The sequence below is a fragment of the Bos mutus genome, chromosome 6 (assembly GCF_027580195.1).
Source record: "Bos mutus isolate GX-2022 chromosome 6, NWIPB_WYAK_1.1, whole genome shotgun sequence".
NCBI classification, from domain to species: Eukaryota; Metazoa; Chordata; class Mammalia; order Artiodactyla; family Bovidae; genus Bos; species Bos mutus.
In genome coordinates, this window is record NC_091622.1 from 91,576,515 (window position 1) to 91,595,291 (window position 18,777).

An 18,777-nucleotide genomic window follows, 5' to 3' on the forward strand; every position below is an offset into this window, starting at 1 on the left:
CTAAATTATCAAACATTATTAAAAGAAACTGAAGACCATCTTTAAAGAAAAATGGAGAAATACTCTATGTTCATGGATTAGAAGACTCATAAACATGTTCATTCTTCCCCAAATCAATCTACAGATTCAGTAAAACCAAAACCCCACAATTTTTTTGTTTTTTGAAAACTGGCAAGTGTATTAAAAGTATTGATACATACAGAAGAGCAAAGGGCTTTAAACAGCCAAGACAACTGTTAAGGAAAAAAAAAAAAAGTATATGCCACCAAAGACATTATTATGCTACAATAACTGAGGCAGTGTGGTATTTAAGAGAAGTGAAGAGATCAATGAAGAGAGGCAAGAAACTGACCCACAAATGTATTTACTCATATACAGCAGTCACGTCATTAATAACAAAAATACATTATGGAGCAGTGGCACAAACTGTATTTCTAATCAATAGTACTGGTTTTCTAAATGGAGAAAAATTATTTTTGACTCCTACTTCACATCATATCACAAAGGGAAAAAAAAATTTACTACTTTGGGTGAGGCAAACATTTCTTTAAAAGGACTAAGCAAAAAGGAAAAAATTTCTGATATTTGGTCATTAAAAATTAAGATCTATTTATCAAAAGTCAACATATACAGAGCTGAAGATATGTATAATACACAGAGCCTGCAAAACAAAAAACTTCTAACAATTTAAAAAGGAAATCAACAGAACCCAGGTGAAAGATGTGAACACACATTTCACCAAAAAAGATAGTCAATGGCCAATTAGCACATGAAAAGCTGAATTTCATTAGCTACCCAGGAAATGCAAAATAAAACCCAATGTGACACTATTAACACACTCACGAGAGAATAATTAAAATGAAAAAGACAGACAATATCAAGGTTCACAAGGATGCAGGGCAACCTGGGACTTTCATACTCTGCTGTAAGAGTAAAAAGAAAAAAATGGGGTGTAAAAGTGGTATAACGACTGGGGTAAGTAATACAATTGGTGGTATCTGCTAAACCTGAGAATACACATATTCTAGGTTCTAGCATTTCCACTTCTAAGAACATACTCAACAGCAATGTAGAAGTATGTTCACCAAAAGACATACACAAAAAGACTCTAATGACCATCAATAGAAGAATGGATAAATGAATCCCTATGATGAGATGTTACAACAAAAAAAATAAAATAAATAATAATGCTGAGCAAAGCAGCCCAGGACATATTTTATTATTCCATATATAAATATAATTCAAAACAAAGAAAGACTAATCTCTGATATATATAGGCTAATGTTTCTTTGTGGGGAAAAGATAGATGATGGTAAATATAAGACATAAGAAGAGCTTCTGAAGGTGCTGGTAATGTGGTTAGTGTCATTTTGTGAAAATTTATGAGTTGTACACTCTATGATCTATATATACTTTAAGAAAACTGTTTACTTAAGGAAAAGAAAAAAACCAACCTAGGGGCAAAACAGATATATTTATTTACCAAATCTACAGATGGTTCAAAAATGACAAAGTTAATATATTAGAGCCAGACATCCTGCAATGTGAAGTCAAGTGGGCCTTAGGAAGCATCACTACGAACAAAGCTAGTGGAGGTGATGGAATTCCAGTTGAGCTATTTCAAATCCTAAAAAATGATGCTGTGAAAGTGCTGCACTCAATATGCCAGCAAATTTGGAAAACTCAGCAGTGGCCACAGGACTAGAAAAGGTCAGTTTTCATTCCAATCCCTAAGAAAGGCAATGCTAAAGAATGCTCAAGCTACTGCACAATTGCACTCATCTCACACGCTAGCAAAGTAATGCTCAAAATTCTCCAAGCCAGGATATAACAATACGTGAACCATAAACTTCCAGATATTCAAGCTGGTTTTAGATAAAGGCAGAGGAACCAGAGATCAAACTGCCAATATCTGCTGGATGATCGAAAAAGCAAGAGTTCCAGAAAAACATCTATTTCTGCTTTATTGACTATGCCAAAGCCTTTGACTGTTATTGTGGATCACAATAAACTGTGGAAAATTCTGAAAGAGATGGGAATACCAGACCACCTGACCTGCCTCTTGAGAAACCTATATGCAGGTAAGGGAGCAACAGTTAGAACTGGACATGGAACAACAGACTGGCTCCAAATAGGAAAAGGGGTATGTCAGGGCTGTTTATTGTCACCGTGCTTATTTAACTTATATGCAGAGTACATCATGAGAAACGCTGGGCTGGAGGAAGCACAAACTGGAATCAAGACTGCGGGAGAAATATCAATAACCTCAGATATGCAGATGATACCACCCTTATGGCAGAAAATGAAGAACTAAAGAGCCTCTTGATGAAAGTGAAAGAGAAGAGTGAAAAAGTTGGCTTAAAGCTCAACATTCAGAAACAAAGATCATGGCATCTGGTCCTATCACTTCATGGCAAATAGATGGAGAAACAGTGGAAATAGTGGCAGACTTTATTTTTTTGGGCTCCAAAATCACTGCAGATGGTGATTGCAGCCATGAAATTAAAAGACACTTACTCCTTGGAAAAAAAATTATGACCAACCTAGACAGCATATTCAAAAGCAGAGACATGACTTTGCCAACAAAAGTCCATCTAGTCAAGGCTATGGGTTTTTTAGTAGTCATGTATGGATGTGAGAGTTGGACTATAAAGAAAGCTGAGCACCGAAGAATTGATGCTTTTGAAGTGTGGTGTTGGAGAAGACTCTTCAGAGTCCTTTGGACTGCAAGGAGATCCAACCAGTCCATCGTAAAGGAAATCAGTCCTGAATGTGCATTGGAAGGACTGATGTTGAAGCTGAAACTCCAATACTTTGGCCACCCGATGGGAAGAGCTGACTCATTTGAAAAGACTGATGCTGGGAAAGATTGAGGGCAGGAGGAGAAGGGGATGACAGAGGATGAGATGGCTGGATGGCATCACCAACTCAATAGTTATGAGTTTGAGTAAACTCGAGTTGGTGATGGACAGGGAGGCCTGGCGTACTGCAGTTCATGGGGTCGCAAAGAGTCGGACACGACTGAGCGATTGAACTGAACTGAATATATTAGATGATGATGTTGTTTAGTCACTAAGTCGTGTCCGACTCTTTGTGACCCCTAGGACTGTAGCCCACCAGGCTCCTCTGTCCATGAGATTTCCCAGGCAAGAATACTGGAGTGGGTTGCCATTTCCTTCTCCAGGGATCCACACTGCAGGTGGATTCTTTACTGCTGAGCCACCAGAGAAGCTCCAATATATTAGGTAATAATTTTAAAGCTAGAAAAATAGGCCAGCATCAATTTATCAACAGATAAATGTCAACAATTTAAAATTTTAAGAATAAATATGAAACAGTGCATCTAAGTCAAAAACTTAAAAAGTACATCCAGGATAAGGGAAATTCTACTTAAAAGCAGAGAAACAAAACAGAAAAGGTTTTAAAAACAAGTTCAGTATAATAAGCCAACAACAAGACATTACTGCCAAAACAATTTCTTTTTTTTAATTTAGGGCTATACTAATGAAATTATCAAGCCAAGATAAAGTGAGGTAATAGTTTCATTCCACTGCTTATTAATGAGCACAACTTGAATATCAATGATTTAAGAAACATGGTAAAAAGAGTGTATGCAGAGGGGAAAAAAGTAGATGGTAAAAAGGGGAAACCTTGTCAAGTGAAAAATGGTTCAAGAACAAAGGATATATAATTGGAAGAGAGGACTTTTCAAGCTTAAAAGGATTATAAGTAGACAAAAGAGAACAAACTTATCCTGTACTGCTTCAGTGTACAGAATTAGAACCAACAGATAGCCAACTGAAAGAAGCAGTTTTCAGATTCAATTCAGGAAAAAATCTCCAATAACTGGTAGAGCTTTTCTACGGTGGAATAGACAAAGTAGAGGATCATTTATCAGAGATGTCAAAAAACTTTTTTTATTATGTGATTAGACCGAATCAGTATTTCCCAGACCTAACACATATTAACAAAGTGAAGTTAAAGCTGCTCAGTCATGTCCGACTCTTTGCAACCCCACGGGCTACACAGTCCATGGAATTCTCCAGGCCAGAATACTGGAGTGGACAGCCTTTCCCTTCTCCAGGGGATCTTCCCAACCTAGGGATTGAATCCAGCCTCCCACATTGCAGGCGGATTCTTTACCAGCTGAGCCACAAGGGAAGCCCAAGAATACTGGAGTGGGTAGCCTATCCCTTCTCCAGTGGATCTTCCCTACCCAGGAATCAAACTGGGGTCTCCTGGCAGGCGGATTGTTTACCAACTGAGCTATAACAAAACTATGATGTTTTTTACAATACAAATTCCCATAGTTGCCACCCAAGTCCAGTAGTCTGGGAGAGGAATCTGCAGGACACCTCCTGGTGATTCTCATACACCGAGGAGCCCAGTGATTCAAGATCCTACATTTGGAAACACAAAATTAGATGGCCTTTAAGGATCCTTAGATTTTCAAAATTCTAATGAAAATCATCTTTATATAAACAGTCTGAGGCAGATTTATCTTTGTATCTATTAAAAAAAAATATGTCTGAAAGTACATGTCACTTTAACCAGTCTTCAGTTTTTTCCCCTGAATTTGTAACAAAATTTTTGTGTACTTGAAAGTACTATTAATATATAAAAGAACTTCTCTAGCCTGAATGAATTATAAAAAAATGATAATAAATGTTCATTTAACAAACATTTACTGTGAGCCAATTATATGCCAGTAAACTAAAGTCATCGAAAAAGCAAGAGAGTTCCAGAAAAACATCTATTTCTGCTTTATTGACTATGCCAAAGCCTTTGACTGTGTGGATCACAATGAACTGTGGAAAATTCTGAAAGAGATGGGAATACCAGACCACCTGACCTGCCTCTTGAGAAACCTATATGCAGGTCAGGAACCAACAGTTAGAACTGGACATGGAACAACAGACTGGTTCCAAATAGGAAAAGGAGTACGTCAAGGCTGTATATTGTCACCCTGCTTATTTAACCAATATGCAGAGTACATCATGAGAAACGCTGGGCTGGGAGAAGCACAAGCTGGAATCAAGATTGCGGGAGAAATATCAATAATCTCAGATATGCAGATGACCCCAGCCTTATGGCAGAAAGTGAGGAAGAACTAAAAAGCCTCTTGATGAAAGTGAAAGAGGAGAGTGAAAAAGTTGGCTTAAAGCTCAACATTCAGAAAACGAAGATCATGCCATCTGGTCCCATCACTTCATGGCAAATAGATGGGGAAACAGTGGAAACAGTGTCAGACTTTATTTTGGGGGGCTCCAAAATCACTGCAGATGGTGACTAAAGCCATGAAATTAAAAGACGCTTACTCCTTGGAAGGAAAGTTATGTCTAACCTAGATAGCATATTCAAAAGCAGAGACATTACTTTGCCAACAAAGGTCCGTCTAGTCAAGGCTATGGTTTTTCCTGTGGTCATGTATGGATGTGAGAGTTGGACTGTGAAGAAGGCTGAGCGCCAAAGAATTGATGGTTTTGAACTGTGGTGTTGGAGAAGACTCTTGAGAGTCCCTTGGACTGCAAGGAGATCCAACCAGTCCATCTAAAGGAGATTGGGTCCTGGGTGTTCTTTGGAAGGAATGATGCTAAAGCTGAAACTCCAGTACTTTGGCCACCTCATGCGAAGAGTTGACTCATTGGAGAAGACTCTGATGCTGGGAAGGATTGGCGGCAGGACGAGAAGGGACGAACAGAGGATGAGATGGCTGGATGGCATAACCGACTCGACGGACGTGAGTTTGAGTGAACTCTGGGAGTTGGTGATGGACGGGGAGGCCTGGTGTGCTGGGATTCATGGGGTCGCAAAGAGTCGGACACAACTGAGCAACTGAACTGAAACTTAAGTCAAATCATCAGGAAATTATAATAGTGTGTGCTATCATATGTGAAGAACAGAGTGTTGTAGAAGCAAACTGAAGGGAAGTGATAGATGTGTAATATATTCTTGCGTGACCACTCTACTCTGTCCTAAACTGTAAGACAGGAGATGAAAATTTTAAGAAAATGACCTTGTAGTAGTGTTTAGGTGAAAGTAGAGGTGGGGAGAAGAAAACTAGAGGAGAAAAAGCTTAAAAATATTTTATTTTTCCGCTTTAACCAGCACCAAAAAAAAAAAAAAAAAAAGCCCCAAAATAAAAAAATTGGTTTAGAGACAAGACTATTTCTCTTACACAAAGAGTGAAAAAGGAGGGAAATCACAGTTAGAAGAAATTGTGAAAAGGGAAGTAGAAAACCAGTCCCTGAGAGTTGCAGAAGAAAATAAAAGAATTAGAACAGGTAAGTGTCCTTGAGGTTCTTCTGTCAAGCAGCTCAAGCCCCTATAGCTCTTCACTCCCATCTCTATCTTATTTCCTATCACCATCAGACTAAGCCCACATACATTTTACAGGAACTAAGTAGAGCTTCTAGGATTGCCTGGTAGCTCAGATGGTGAAGAATCTGCCTGCAAGGCTGGAAACCCAGGTTCAATTTCTGGATTGGGAATATCCCCTGGGGAAGGGAATCGCAACCCACTCCGGCATTCTTGCCTAGAGAATCTGTGGATTGAGGTGCCTGGAGGGCTACAGTCCATGGAATCACAAAGAGTCAGACACGACTGAGTGACTAACACTAAGTAGGGCTTCTACTTGGCATTACCAAAGGCAAAACCTTAAAAAGATCCGTCTTAGAAGTTCTGATCCTGTTCTGTTCTCTGGTATTACACATTAATAATATCTGTTAAAATAGCTATAAAAATAGGTCAGAATAAGTGACAATATAGCAATATACTATCATCTTGATAGAAATCACCTTCAAAGACCATGTTATAAAAGTTTATCATGCATGCTGGTTGCATGCTGACTTGAGATAATAGGAGAAAAAAATGGTTTTAAAAGCAGATGTAATAAAGCTTTGAGGCTTATTAGAATGTCAGAACATAAGAGCAGAAATTTCTGTTTTTCTCACAGTTGTATCCCCAATGCTAGAACAGTGCTCAGAATATCACACTTAAACATTTACTGAATGACTGAATCACACAAGCATATAAAAATAAAAAGTATAATGGGAAGAAAACTGCCTCAAGTTCAAAATTATAACTCTACTACTTACTATTTGAAATCCTGAGCAATTTGGGACTACTGCCTTTTTCAAAGGATCAAGTGTGTGCGATCTTATGGACTCTATAAGGGAAGCCCTCAAAGGATCAAGTAAGATATTAAATGTATTTGATAACACATGCAAATGGTCCTAGTATAAAAGGCTTTCAGATTAACTAATTTTCCAATTCCCAAAACAACAATTAAGTAACACTAAAAGCAAAACATGTATTTCTTCAGCTTGTGGGAAAGAAGATAAAAGTAGGCTGGAATTAGAAAAAGCACATAGACATCAATAACCTATGGTGTGGTGGTTTAGCACTACGTCATGTCCGACTCTTATGACTCCATGGACTGCAACCCACTAGGCTGCTCTGTCCATGGAATTCTCCAGGCAAGAATACTGGAGTGGGTTGCCATTTCCTATTCCAGGGGATAGAAATTCTTCCCAACCCAGGGATTGAACCCAAGTCTCCTGCATTGCAGGGGGGATTCTTTACTGTTAAGCTACCAGGGAAGCTTAGATACTGTCATTTGCTTACACATACTGAAAATTTATTCGCCATATTCTTTATCCCAAGCACAAAGCTAGGTACTAGGGATAAACGATGTGTTCAGTTCAGTTCAGTTGCTCAGTCGTGTCCGACCCTTTGTGACCCCATGAATCGCAGCACACCAGGCCTCCCTGTCCATCACCAACTCCCAGAGTTCACTCAGACTCACGTCCATCGAGTCAGTGATGCCATCCAGCCATCTCATGCTCTGTCGTCCCCTTCTCCTCCTGCCCCCAGTCCCTCCCAGCATCAGAGTCTTTTCCAATGAGTCAACTCTTTGCATGAGGTGGCCAGAGTACTGGAGTTTCAGCCTTAGCATCATTCCTTCCAAAGAAATCCCAGGGCTGATCTCCTTCAGAATGGACTGGTTGGATCTCCTTGCAGTCCAAGGGACTCTCAAGAGTCTTCTCCAACACCACAGTTCAAAACCATCAATTCTTTGGCGCTCAGCCTTCTTCACAGTCCAACTCTCACATCCATACATGACCACAGGAAAAACCATAGCCTTGACTAGACGGACCTTTGTTGGCAAAGTAATGTCTCTGCTTTTGAATATGCTATCTAGGTTAGACATAATTTTCCTTCCAAGGAGTAAGCGTCTTTTAATTTCATGGCTGTAGTCACCATCTGCAGTGATTTTGGAGCCCCCCAAAATAAAGTCTGACACTGTTTCCACTGTTTCCCCATCTATTTGCCATGAAGTGATGGGACTGGATGCCATGATCTTCATTTTCTGAATGTTGAGTTTTAGGCCAAGTTTTTCACTCTCATGTTATACCAGTAAATTTTGGAGAGTAGACATATTCACAGCTATTTGTTAAAAAAATAAAAACTCTAATTATATGAAATTTCTAAGAGAAAAGGCATATCTTCAGTTCAGTCACTCAGTCGTGTCCGACTCTTTGCAACCCCATGAATCACAGCACGCCAGGCCTCCCTGTCCATCACCAACTCCCTGAGTTCACCCAAACTCATGTCCATCGAGTCGGTGATGCCATCCAGCCATCTCATCCTCTGTCATCCCCTTCTCCTCCTGCCCCCAATCCCTCCCAGCATCAGGGTCTTTTCCAATGAGTCAACCCTTCGCATGAGGTGGCCAAGATATTGGAGTTTCAGCTGCAGCATCAGTTCTTCCAATGAACACCCAGGACTGATCTCCTTTAGGATGGACTGGTTGGATCTCCTTGCAGTCCAAGGGATTCTCAAGAGCCTTCTCCAACACCACAGTTCAAAAGTATCAATTCTTCAGTGCTCAGCAAAAGGCATATAGCCAACAGTAATTAAGAGGTAAGCTGGTGATTATCTTTCTAGAAGTTTTCAACACTGACACGACCTTAGTAGGTTATGTAATTCTCTACTAATATTTATGAAGGAAAAAGGTTTTGATCACTAAAGATAAGGATGTGATTATGTTCAGCCTCTAAGGTGAGCTATGTACCTAGAAATAAAGAAGGCCTCCTACTCTAAGTATTGTGCTACAAGGAAAGGGAAGGGACATACTTATATTCCTAAAGGTGTAACCCAGATAAAACAAAAAAGCAAACAGTTCATTTTTTCTCATATAAAGAATATCTTTATGTATTATATACATATTTATATACATATTTCTCCAATTCAGTGTCAAGATACTGTTACACATAATAGTGGTAATAAAAGCCACCTATCTAGAGTGAAGAGAGAGAAATCTTTACCTGATTTGTAGGTATTTTCGGCACATTCACTTTCCACATCTGGGCTTCCCTAGAGATTGCCTTTTCCAATAGGAAAGACAATCTCTGGTTTTCCAAAGGCCCTGGAAACTTCATGATATCCTATGGATCTGCCTGCCACCCAGCTTGATGTAGCTACCTATAAAAGCAAATATAAAACAATGTTCTATATTTAATTACACATATATAGTAAGTGTAGCATTGTATAAATATGTTGGTACTTATTAAGCAATTCATAAAATAAAAATGTTATGAGGCAATATAGGATTTTACAACTCTTTAAAATACCATATATTAAAATGTTTACAATAATCATCAGTTATCTAAAACATTCTCCCTTTAAATCTGAAGTTCAGTTATAGAGAGACAAAAACATGACCATATAATTGACAGAATCTTTGGACTTTGATCAAAACATCAATGTGTCAAAACTAAGTCATAGGCTTTTTAAACTAGAAATTTTTAGAACTAGTTGTCCCAAATATTCCTGTTTAAAATCTAATCAGATAAGGGCTAAACAGTCTCTTCATTAAAAAAAAAAAAAAAACCATTTCCACGTAGTATGAAACTATCCCCTTAAGTATGAAACCATCCTGAACTGTGCTTCCCAATAGAGTATCCACTAGCTACACAAGTAGCTATTAAAATCAGAAATGAATAAAGTTAAAATTCCTCGGTCACACTAGCCATATTTCAAGTACTAAACAGCTGCATGTGGACAGTGAATATTGCACTGGACAGTACGGCAAAGGAACATTTCTATCAAGGCAGTAATTTCTACTTGACAATGCCAATCTAGAAAGCCCAACAGTAAGGTAACTGGCACTAGTGGTAAAGAATCCACCTGCCAAAGCAGGAGACATAGAGATATGGGTTTGATCCGTGGGTTCGGAAGATCCCCTGGAGGAGGAAATGGCAACCCACTCCAGTATTCTTGCCTGGAGAATCCCATGGATAGAGGGGCCTGGCAGGCCCCAGTCCATAGGGCTGCAAAGAGTCAGTCACAGCTGAAGTGACTTAGCATGCAAGGTAACTGGCACTCTAAAATGAGCAAGTCTAAAAAGCAAAGTCTAGATCAGCACAAAGCATCTGAGAGTCTGAGAGATGTTTCTACATTAAAGTTAAAAAAAAAAAAAAAAAGGAAACCACAGAGATTTAACTGTATGTAGAAAACTGGAGACACTGTGGAAGGATGTGAAGAAAACTTAATTAGATTTGATGAAAGTTAACTGCCAAAGAATTGATGCTTTCGAATTATGGTGCCAGAGAAGACTCTTGAGAGTCCCCTGGACAGCAAAGAGATCAAACCAGTCAATCCTAAAGAAAATCAACCCTGAACATTCATTGGAAGGACTGATACTGAATCTCCAATACTTTGGCCACCTGATGTGAAGAGCCGATTCACTGAAAGAGACCCTGATGCTGGGAAAGAATGAGGCTAGGAGGAGAAGGGGGTGGGGGCAACAAAGGATGAAATGGTTGGATGGCATCACCAACTCAATGGACATGTATGTGCATGCATGCTCAGATTCTGCAACCCTATGGACTGTAGCCAGCCAGGTTCCTCTGACCATAGGATTCTCCAGGCAAGAATTCTGGAGTGGGTTGCCATTTCCTATTCCAAGGGATCTTTCTGACCCAGGGGTAGACCTGCATCTCTGGAGTCTCCTGCACTGGCAGATAGATTTTTTGGGCAAACTCCCGCTGATAGTGAAGGACAGGGAAGACTGGCATGCTGCAGTCCATGGGGCTGCAAAAAGTTGGACACAACTTAGTGACTGAACAACAACAAAGCAACTAAAAAAGGTTATTAAATTCAGAAAAAGAGATTATGCAAGAAAGTAAATATAAGAAAATATAATAAGAAAAGCTATGAAAACCTGGACAGCATATTAAAAAGCAGAGCCATTACTTTGCCAACAAAGGTCCGTATAGTCAAAGCTATGGTTTTTCCAGTAGTTATATATGGATGTGAGAGATGGACCATAAAGAAAGCTGAAAGTCAAAGAATTGATGCTTTTGAACTGTGGCGTTGGAGAAGACTCTTGAGAGTCCCATGGACTGCAAGATCAAACCAGTCAATCCTAAAAGAAATCAGTTCTGAATATTCATTGGAAGGACTATGTTGAAGCTGAAGTTCCAATACTTCAGCCACCTGATGTGAAGAGCTGACTAATTAGAAAAGACCCTGATGCTGGGAAAGATTAAAGGCAGGAGTAGAAGAGGACGAAACAGGATGAGATGGTTGGATGGCATCAATGACCACTCAATGGACACGAGCTTGAGCAAGCTCCAGAAACTGGTGATCGACAGGGAAGCCTGGCGTGCTACAGTACATGGGGTTGTAAAGTCAGACACGAGTGAGCAACTGAACTGAACTGAACTATAATAATATACCACAATATTTACAAAGCAATAATAATGAAAATACTGAATAGAGATTTCAACACAAACACTGTGATAAAACTACACTGGTAGGATGAGGGAGCTAGAAGGCAGAAAGAGAGCCTCATCTTTATATTTCAGAAGAAAACATAAATAATATCTAAAACTCAAACATCAAAAAACAGCAGTAGTTATTTGAAAGTATGGTTTTTAAATAACAAGAGAAAAAGCTAAGAGTGGTTAACCTCTATGGAATGAGAAAACCTCTAGGAAATGAGGAGAGAAGAGAGTGGGGAAGTCAAGCAGCAGGGGAATGCTGTTTTTCATTGAAGACCTCGAATAACTATTCCATTTTATCAACTACGTACCTGTATTACCTATTTGCTTCAGATTCCAGGGATTCTTTAAAAAAATGTTTTAATGTCTAGTTTTAACAAAGTCCCTAATTTTTTATAAAAATTAAAATTTGAAAAAACAAAATATACAAGCCTAATCTTCAATTTCTGTGTTCCCTCTGCCCCAACTCTAGCTAATATCCTCTTCCCTATGAATCACCCCACATATTTCACTAACTTACTGCTTAACCTACTGCAAACTACCTCTGGTTAACAGGACAGTGATTTTGTTTTTGCTTCTTTAAACTTCTGGATTTTTGCAAATTTTTTATACCAAGCATGAAGCGCTTTTTTAAGAAACAAGTTAAGTAACTTAGTGGAAAATAGAAACTATCCTGAAAGACTATCCTGAAAGATCCATCTAAAAGGTAATTTCTTCCAAGAACTATCTTCCCTATAAATTCCTTTGCAATCATATCCATCAATATCATGTTTTCGTAACCCACTGGGCCCACAGCAGCATCCTGATGAAACAGAAATAGAATCAAAGGCTCATTTCAGCCCTTGGGGCCAAAACCAAAAAACTATAACCAAAACAAACCCAAGTCTGATCTCTTTCAAAGATCAAGCCTTCAAATGTTTGAAGGCTGTTATCGTGCTCATCAGTTCATCCTCTGCAGAAATGAAAAACTATTCAAGAGTTCCTCATGTGACATGATTTTAGCTCTTCAAAATTAGCACCAATTTAATTATTAATGCCCTCTAAGATCACTAGCTACTTTTTTTAAAGAAACTATTGAATTACTGAGACAAAATTTATGCTCAGCTAAAACTCTTAAGACTTTCTAAGGTACACTCTCAGGCAAACTTCTCTACCTCCCCGCCTCATTGTGCTGGGGGCTTTTGGTGCCTTTTTTGGGGTTGGGGGAGGACATTACATCTTTGTTCAGGACTTTAAATGCATTCTTTCTTTAAACAAAGTCATCTTGTCAAATTCCATTTACTGTTATACTCTGCTGAGATGTTCTGAGATTCCAATTTTGTTGCCTTGGTACTTTTCCAAATTCTCCACAATCTGAGATAAACAGACTCACTATAATTTCATTTAAAGTAAACATAAATATCAACCTCAGAAACACGAGTGTAAACTAGATAATCACCTGTCAAGAGGTTATTTAGAAGAAATACCTATACGGGATACAGACTCAACTCTTGAGGTTCTAAGACTTCTTCTAAACCTAATTTTAATCAGTAATTAATTATCTCTTGTCAAAACTTTTTTCATTCCTTTAGGTACTCTCACCAGGGTGGCTCACTAGGATCTGCCAGCTTTCTAAAATTAGTAAGACAAAAATAAAATAAAATAAAATTAGTAAGACAAACTAAAGAAAACCCCATGCCCAAATAGCTTCACTGGTGAATTCTACCAAACATTTACAGAAACATTAAGACAAATTCTTCATAAACTCTTCCTAAAAATAAAGAGGAGGAGCCCTTCTCAACTCATTTTATAAGGCCAGTTATGATCCTGCTACCAAAACCAAAGACTACAGTAGGAAAACTGTAGGCCAATATATATCTCTTTTAAATACAGAGGCAGAATTCATCAACAAAATACTAGCAATCTGTATCTGAAAACATAAAAAGTGGATTACACACCATAACCAAGTGGGATTTAGCCCAGGAATGCAAAGTTGGTTTAACATTCAGAAATCAATGTAACACGCCACGAAGTGAAATGAAAGTCGCTCAGTCCTGTCTGACTCTTTGCAACCCCATGGACTATACAGTCCATGGAATTCTGCCACTGGAGTGGGCTGCCTTTCCATTCTCCAGGGGATATTCCCAACCCAGGGATTGAACCCAGGTCTCCTGTGTTGCAGGTGGATTCTTTACCAGCTGAGCCACAAGGGAAGCCCTACACCATATCAACAGAAAAAACAAAACACAACAGGGAAACATAACAAAGATGTCATATTTCCTTAAACTTCAAAAAAAGGGGATATAAATAATACAAGCATGGAGAACATCCGTAGGGATGTTCCAGATTTTCCAACCTACAGAAAAGTGAAACTGCAGTATCTGATCTGGCTATTGCAGATAAGATATAAACTCAATATCTGGATCCTGTAGAGAGAGGGTCACTTTTGGGTCAACTGATATAATGAGAATTCCAACAGATATGACAAAAGTAAAAGTATCAATGTTAAGTTTACTGAAGTGGATAACTTTACTGTGATAACTGATTATCTGTAGGATGGTCTCTCCTATTAACCTTGATGGCAAACACTCTCCAGAGTTCAGCACTGTGCTAAATAAATAATAGTAATAGTTTACACTTATTAAGTGCTTAGCTAAAAAATAGTTAAGTGCTTATCACTTGGCCAGGTATTGTTCAAAATACTGCCATATTAACTCCTCAAACTCAAAGAACGGTATTAGTTTGGTGGTGGGAGTTTAGTCACCAAGTTGTGCCCAACTCTTTCAACTCCATGGGCTTGCTGTTCTCCAGGGGATGTTCTGGACCCAGGGATCAAACCCACGTCTCCTGCAGTGCAGGCAGATCCTTTACGGACTGAGCTACCAGGGAAGCACATTATTAAGTTTGTATTTTTATTAAGCCTCTTTTAAAGACGAAGAAACATGCACAGAAAGGTGAATACTTTTCACCTTTGATTGTGGCATACAATCAGAATAAAACACGTACACACCGTTAAGCTTCCAATCTTAACCAAGAAACATTTGAGAGTTCTATTCTAAACTAGTATGTCACACTGCCATGAAAACTCAATTAACTCAGTTTAACTGCAAACCATCCAAGTGCACCTTCCCCAAACACGCTGATTCTACTGGTCTGCTCTTCATCAGTATTTAGAAACTTCTAGTTCAGAAGCTCGGAATTTCTCATGTCTGGTCCCAGACTAGCAAATCTGAATCCTGTCCATTCTTCCTTGTCTGTTCCCTTCTACTTTGTCTGCCACAAATGACCTGGAAAAGCTAGAAGCAGATAACACTACTTTAATTTTTTCCGAGATACAGACTGTACAGCACAGTCAGACTGTCTAGGATGGAATTCTGGCCACCGTGTCCTGGCTGTCATCTAGTAGGAAAAATTAATTTTATGGAGCCTCAGTTTCCCTCATTTGTAAAATGTTTCTGACCCACTACCCCTGTTAAGATTCAGTAAGTTCCAAACCACTTAGAACCATGCTTGTCCAATAGTAAGCCTCAACAAGTGTTACTATTAACATCATGTCACACTGCTGTTGTTCAAACGCTGAGTGGCTCCCACCGACAGAATAAAAGTTGAATACTTTTGACATTCAAAGATCTCCAGTCTAATGCCATCCTACCTCCGGAAAGATACTTCCACTACTTTGCTATCTAATTCGCAACTCCTACCCAAACGATCTGCAGTGGAATCACTAGCTCGGCAGAGGGCCTTCCGCCCTCTTCAACTTTTCGGTCTTCTTATCTGCCCTTAGGGTGCAAACTCTAAGCTCAGCTCCTTCGCCAGATCTCCCCACCACCCAAAACCAAGGGTAACGTTCCTCTCTCCCCCGCCTTCCCGTAGGTTCTCCCCATCATCTGCCCCCCCACCCCGCCCCGCCCCGCCCCGTCCCGTCCCGTCCCCGGCACCGCCTGCTTTGCAAAGTGAACGATCTTCCCCCGGGCCCCTTGAGGTCTAGGGTTGGGGGTGTGTCCCCTTCTTTGTGTATCCCCCGGGCTCGCGGAGCCTAGAACGCGCACTAGGAGGCGATTTGCTGCAGCTACAAAAAAAGTTACGCGCTGACGGAAAAAATTGGCCCGAAAGGGAACCCAGCGGAGCTGTTTCCAAACTGGGCAGGTGCCGAGTTGTTGGTGAGAGGGGTGGGGTGGGGGGTGTCCGGCAGATTTCCCAGACGGAGCGCGCGGCGCTGGAGGGGGTCGCGCGCGGGTGGCGGGGACCGTCCCCGCCCCTCACCTTCTCCTCTTCTTCTTCCTCCTCCTCCTCCTCCCCGGCAGAACTGTAGACCTCAAAGTGGTGACGAGGGGTCATCCGGGGGCCCGTTACCACCTCATTTTCCTCTGCGCGCGGCGACGAGACGCGCGGGACCAGGACCGGGCCGACTGAGGAGGGAGAAGAGGGGGAAGCGGGCCGGAGGGCGCGGGAGCTGGCGCTCGAGCGGGACGCACGGCTGCAGCCGGTGGGTTGGTCAGCGAATTAGTTCCATGACGCCCCCGGACCTGAGGCCGCCGCCGCCGGTCCCGCTCCTCCAACCGCCGCCGCTTGTGCCCGGGTGGGGAGGGGGTTCCCTCTCGCCATAGGGCGGCGGGGGCCGGGGAGAGGCGGGGGGTGAGACCGGCTCTGCCCCTGCCCAGGGGAAGCGCCTCCAAGGGGAAATGGTGAAAGGGGGGGAAGGGGGAAAAAATGAAAAAAAAAAAAAAGGAAGGGGAAAGGGGGGAGAAAAATAAGAAAAAAGCGAGACAGAGGCGATGCCGCGTCCGCTCGCGGGGAAGGCTGGGGAGGGAGGGGAAGAGAGAAAGAAGTGCCGGCTTCCTCGGCTCCGCCCTCGCGGACCGATTCCTAGACTCGCTCGCTCTCCGTAAACAACCCTGGTCTGGTCTCTCATCCTCCCATTTTCCCTTTCCGCCGCCTTTTCCGTCCAACGAACATACTCAGAAGTTCGGCAAAAAGCTGGGATGTTGGCAACGGACTGGGAAAGTCTTTGGCATTGGGGTAGGAGGAGGGGTAAGGAAAGCTAAAGGTGCGTGGACTCGTTTTCCCGTGGAGCAGCGGAAGGGTTTTCTCTTCGACGGCATGGTGACGTAAGCGCCTCCTCGTCTCGCTGGAAAAGGCGTGCGGAGGCAGGAGAGTGCGCTGCGCATGCGCCCGGGGGAAAGAAAGACCAGGCTGAGTGCTCTGGTAGGGGGTGGGGTTTTATCTGGATGCTCTCCTGGCCAAACCTAGGGCTACCTAGTTTTACCAGCCCATCTTTTGTCTTTGGGGCTTGTAAAAGGATCTTTTGGGGAAAAGCCGGCGATCTGTTGTGTAAAAGTCTTGCATTCTTTGTTGACCTCGCAAAAAGTTCTGTGTTCTCTTCTCATCGTTGACAGAAAAATAGAATTTCAGGGTTTTTTTGTTTTTGTTTTTTTTTGCTGCCACGTCCAGGGTAGGGAGATTCTCAAGTGTATTAGAGATCGGGGAAATTGCGGGGGGCATATTCTTAAGCACCTTTTTTTTGTAAATTACATTGCTGGCAGCCGGGAACCTACTTGGTAAGGCGCCAAGGAAATTCTATACTGTTAACCAACGCATCTGAGTATTTCAGTGTAGGTTTACTACCACGTCTGTTAATGAGTGTGTGATAACATATAAATGTGTTTTATTTGGGGTTTCTTTACGGACTTTGGTGATTTTTTGCTTATCTTTTAAAATTGTTGTAGTTATAAAAAGAATAGAATTACAGAAAGTTTTGAAAAAGGAAAAAAACCCTCAAACTGAACTGTTTACAGAAGTAGTTACATTTGTGTTTTCCATTTCTGTTTTTTATATGCCTGTTTTTAACAGTCACTTAAATTTGTTTTTAGCTTATTCAGCCAGCTAGGTGCTAATAAGCTCTAGCAAACTGGAAGTAACTAAGACAAATAGCTTCTACCTCCGTGGAGTTTACTATCCAAACACAGAGGAAAACCGTGGAGCTAATTATCATTAACTAAAATCACCCAGTAGGGTGATTTGTTTACTTGTATGTTGCATTCCCTCTGTAGAATATAAGGTCTAGGATGTCTGGGGTCTTGCATGTTTTATTTTACCGTGTATTCCTGCATGTAAAAGGCTCTCAATACTTGATCACTGACTGAATAAACAGTTAGCAGTATTAAGATGGAAAATTGCAGGCTGCTATGGAAACACCTAATCCTAGACTAGTTAGGGATATCAGAGAAGGTTTCTTTGAGGAAGAGACATTTAAGATGATACTTGAAACCAGTGGTCATCAAAGTGGGGAAACTGTGATACAAGCAGAGGAAACAAATGCAAAGACTCTGGATCTTAGATATTTTAAAAAATCTCTAAAAGCAGTGTGGCTGGTCTTCAGAGAATTGAGGGGGAGAGCTCTGAGGTCAGAGGCAGAGGGCAGGTCCCTATGACAGAACAGGGAAGGGAAACCCAGAAAGGATTTTAAGAAGGTCGTACTTTGCTTTTTTTTTTTTTTTACCCCGGACTTCCCAGGTGGCACTAGCTGTAAAGAACCCCCCTGCCAATGCAGGAGACAGAAGAGACAGGTTCAATCCCTGGATTGGGGAAGATCCCCTGGAGGAGGGCATGGCAACCCACTCCAATATTCTTGCCTGGAAAATCCCCATGGACAGGGGAGCCTGGCTGGCTACAGTCCATAGGGTTGCACAGAGTCTGACACAACTGAAGCGGCTTAGCACACTCACATCCTTTTTCTTGCATGGTCTGTATGGCTGCATGGTCTTCCTTCTACATAGGCAACATTTATTTTGCATAATACCATTCTTTGTTGGACAGTGAAATTGCTTATGATTTTCAGTACTGTAAGAATAATACCAATTCCATTCCCAGGTATGTAGTCAAAAGAAATGTAAACATGTCCATGCAGAAACTTGTATGTAAATGTTCAGAAGGGCATTATTTATCATGACCGAAAAGGGAGACAACACAGACAACACACACAACTGTGAATGCATGGTCAAATGTCTAT

At 41.0% G+C, this 18,777-nt stretch overlaps 1 protein-coding gene across 1 annotated transcript in view; it reads right to left on the reverse strand.

The window, feature by feature from the left end:
* CCNI (cyclin I) overlaps window positions 1-16,570 on the reverse strand; it is a 38,816-nt gene extending 22,246 nt beyond the window's left edge. The window contains exons 1-2 of the mRNA XM_005899152.3: window positions 16,032-16,570; window positions 9,330-9,486 (exon numbers count right to left, since the gene is read on the reverse strand). Of these exons, the coding sequence (XP_005899214.2) occupies window positions 9,330-9,443 (114 nt within the window). The 5' untranslated portion in view covers window positions 9,444-9,486; window positions 16,032-16,570. The remainder of the gene's footprint in view (window positions 1-9,329; window positions 9,487-16,031) is intronic.
* Window positions 16,571-18,777: the final 2,207 nt, after the last annotated feature.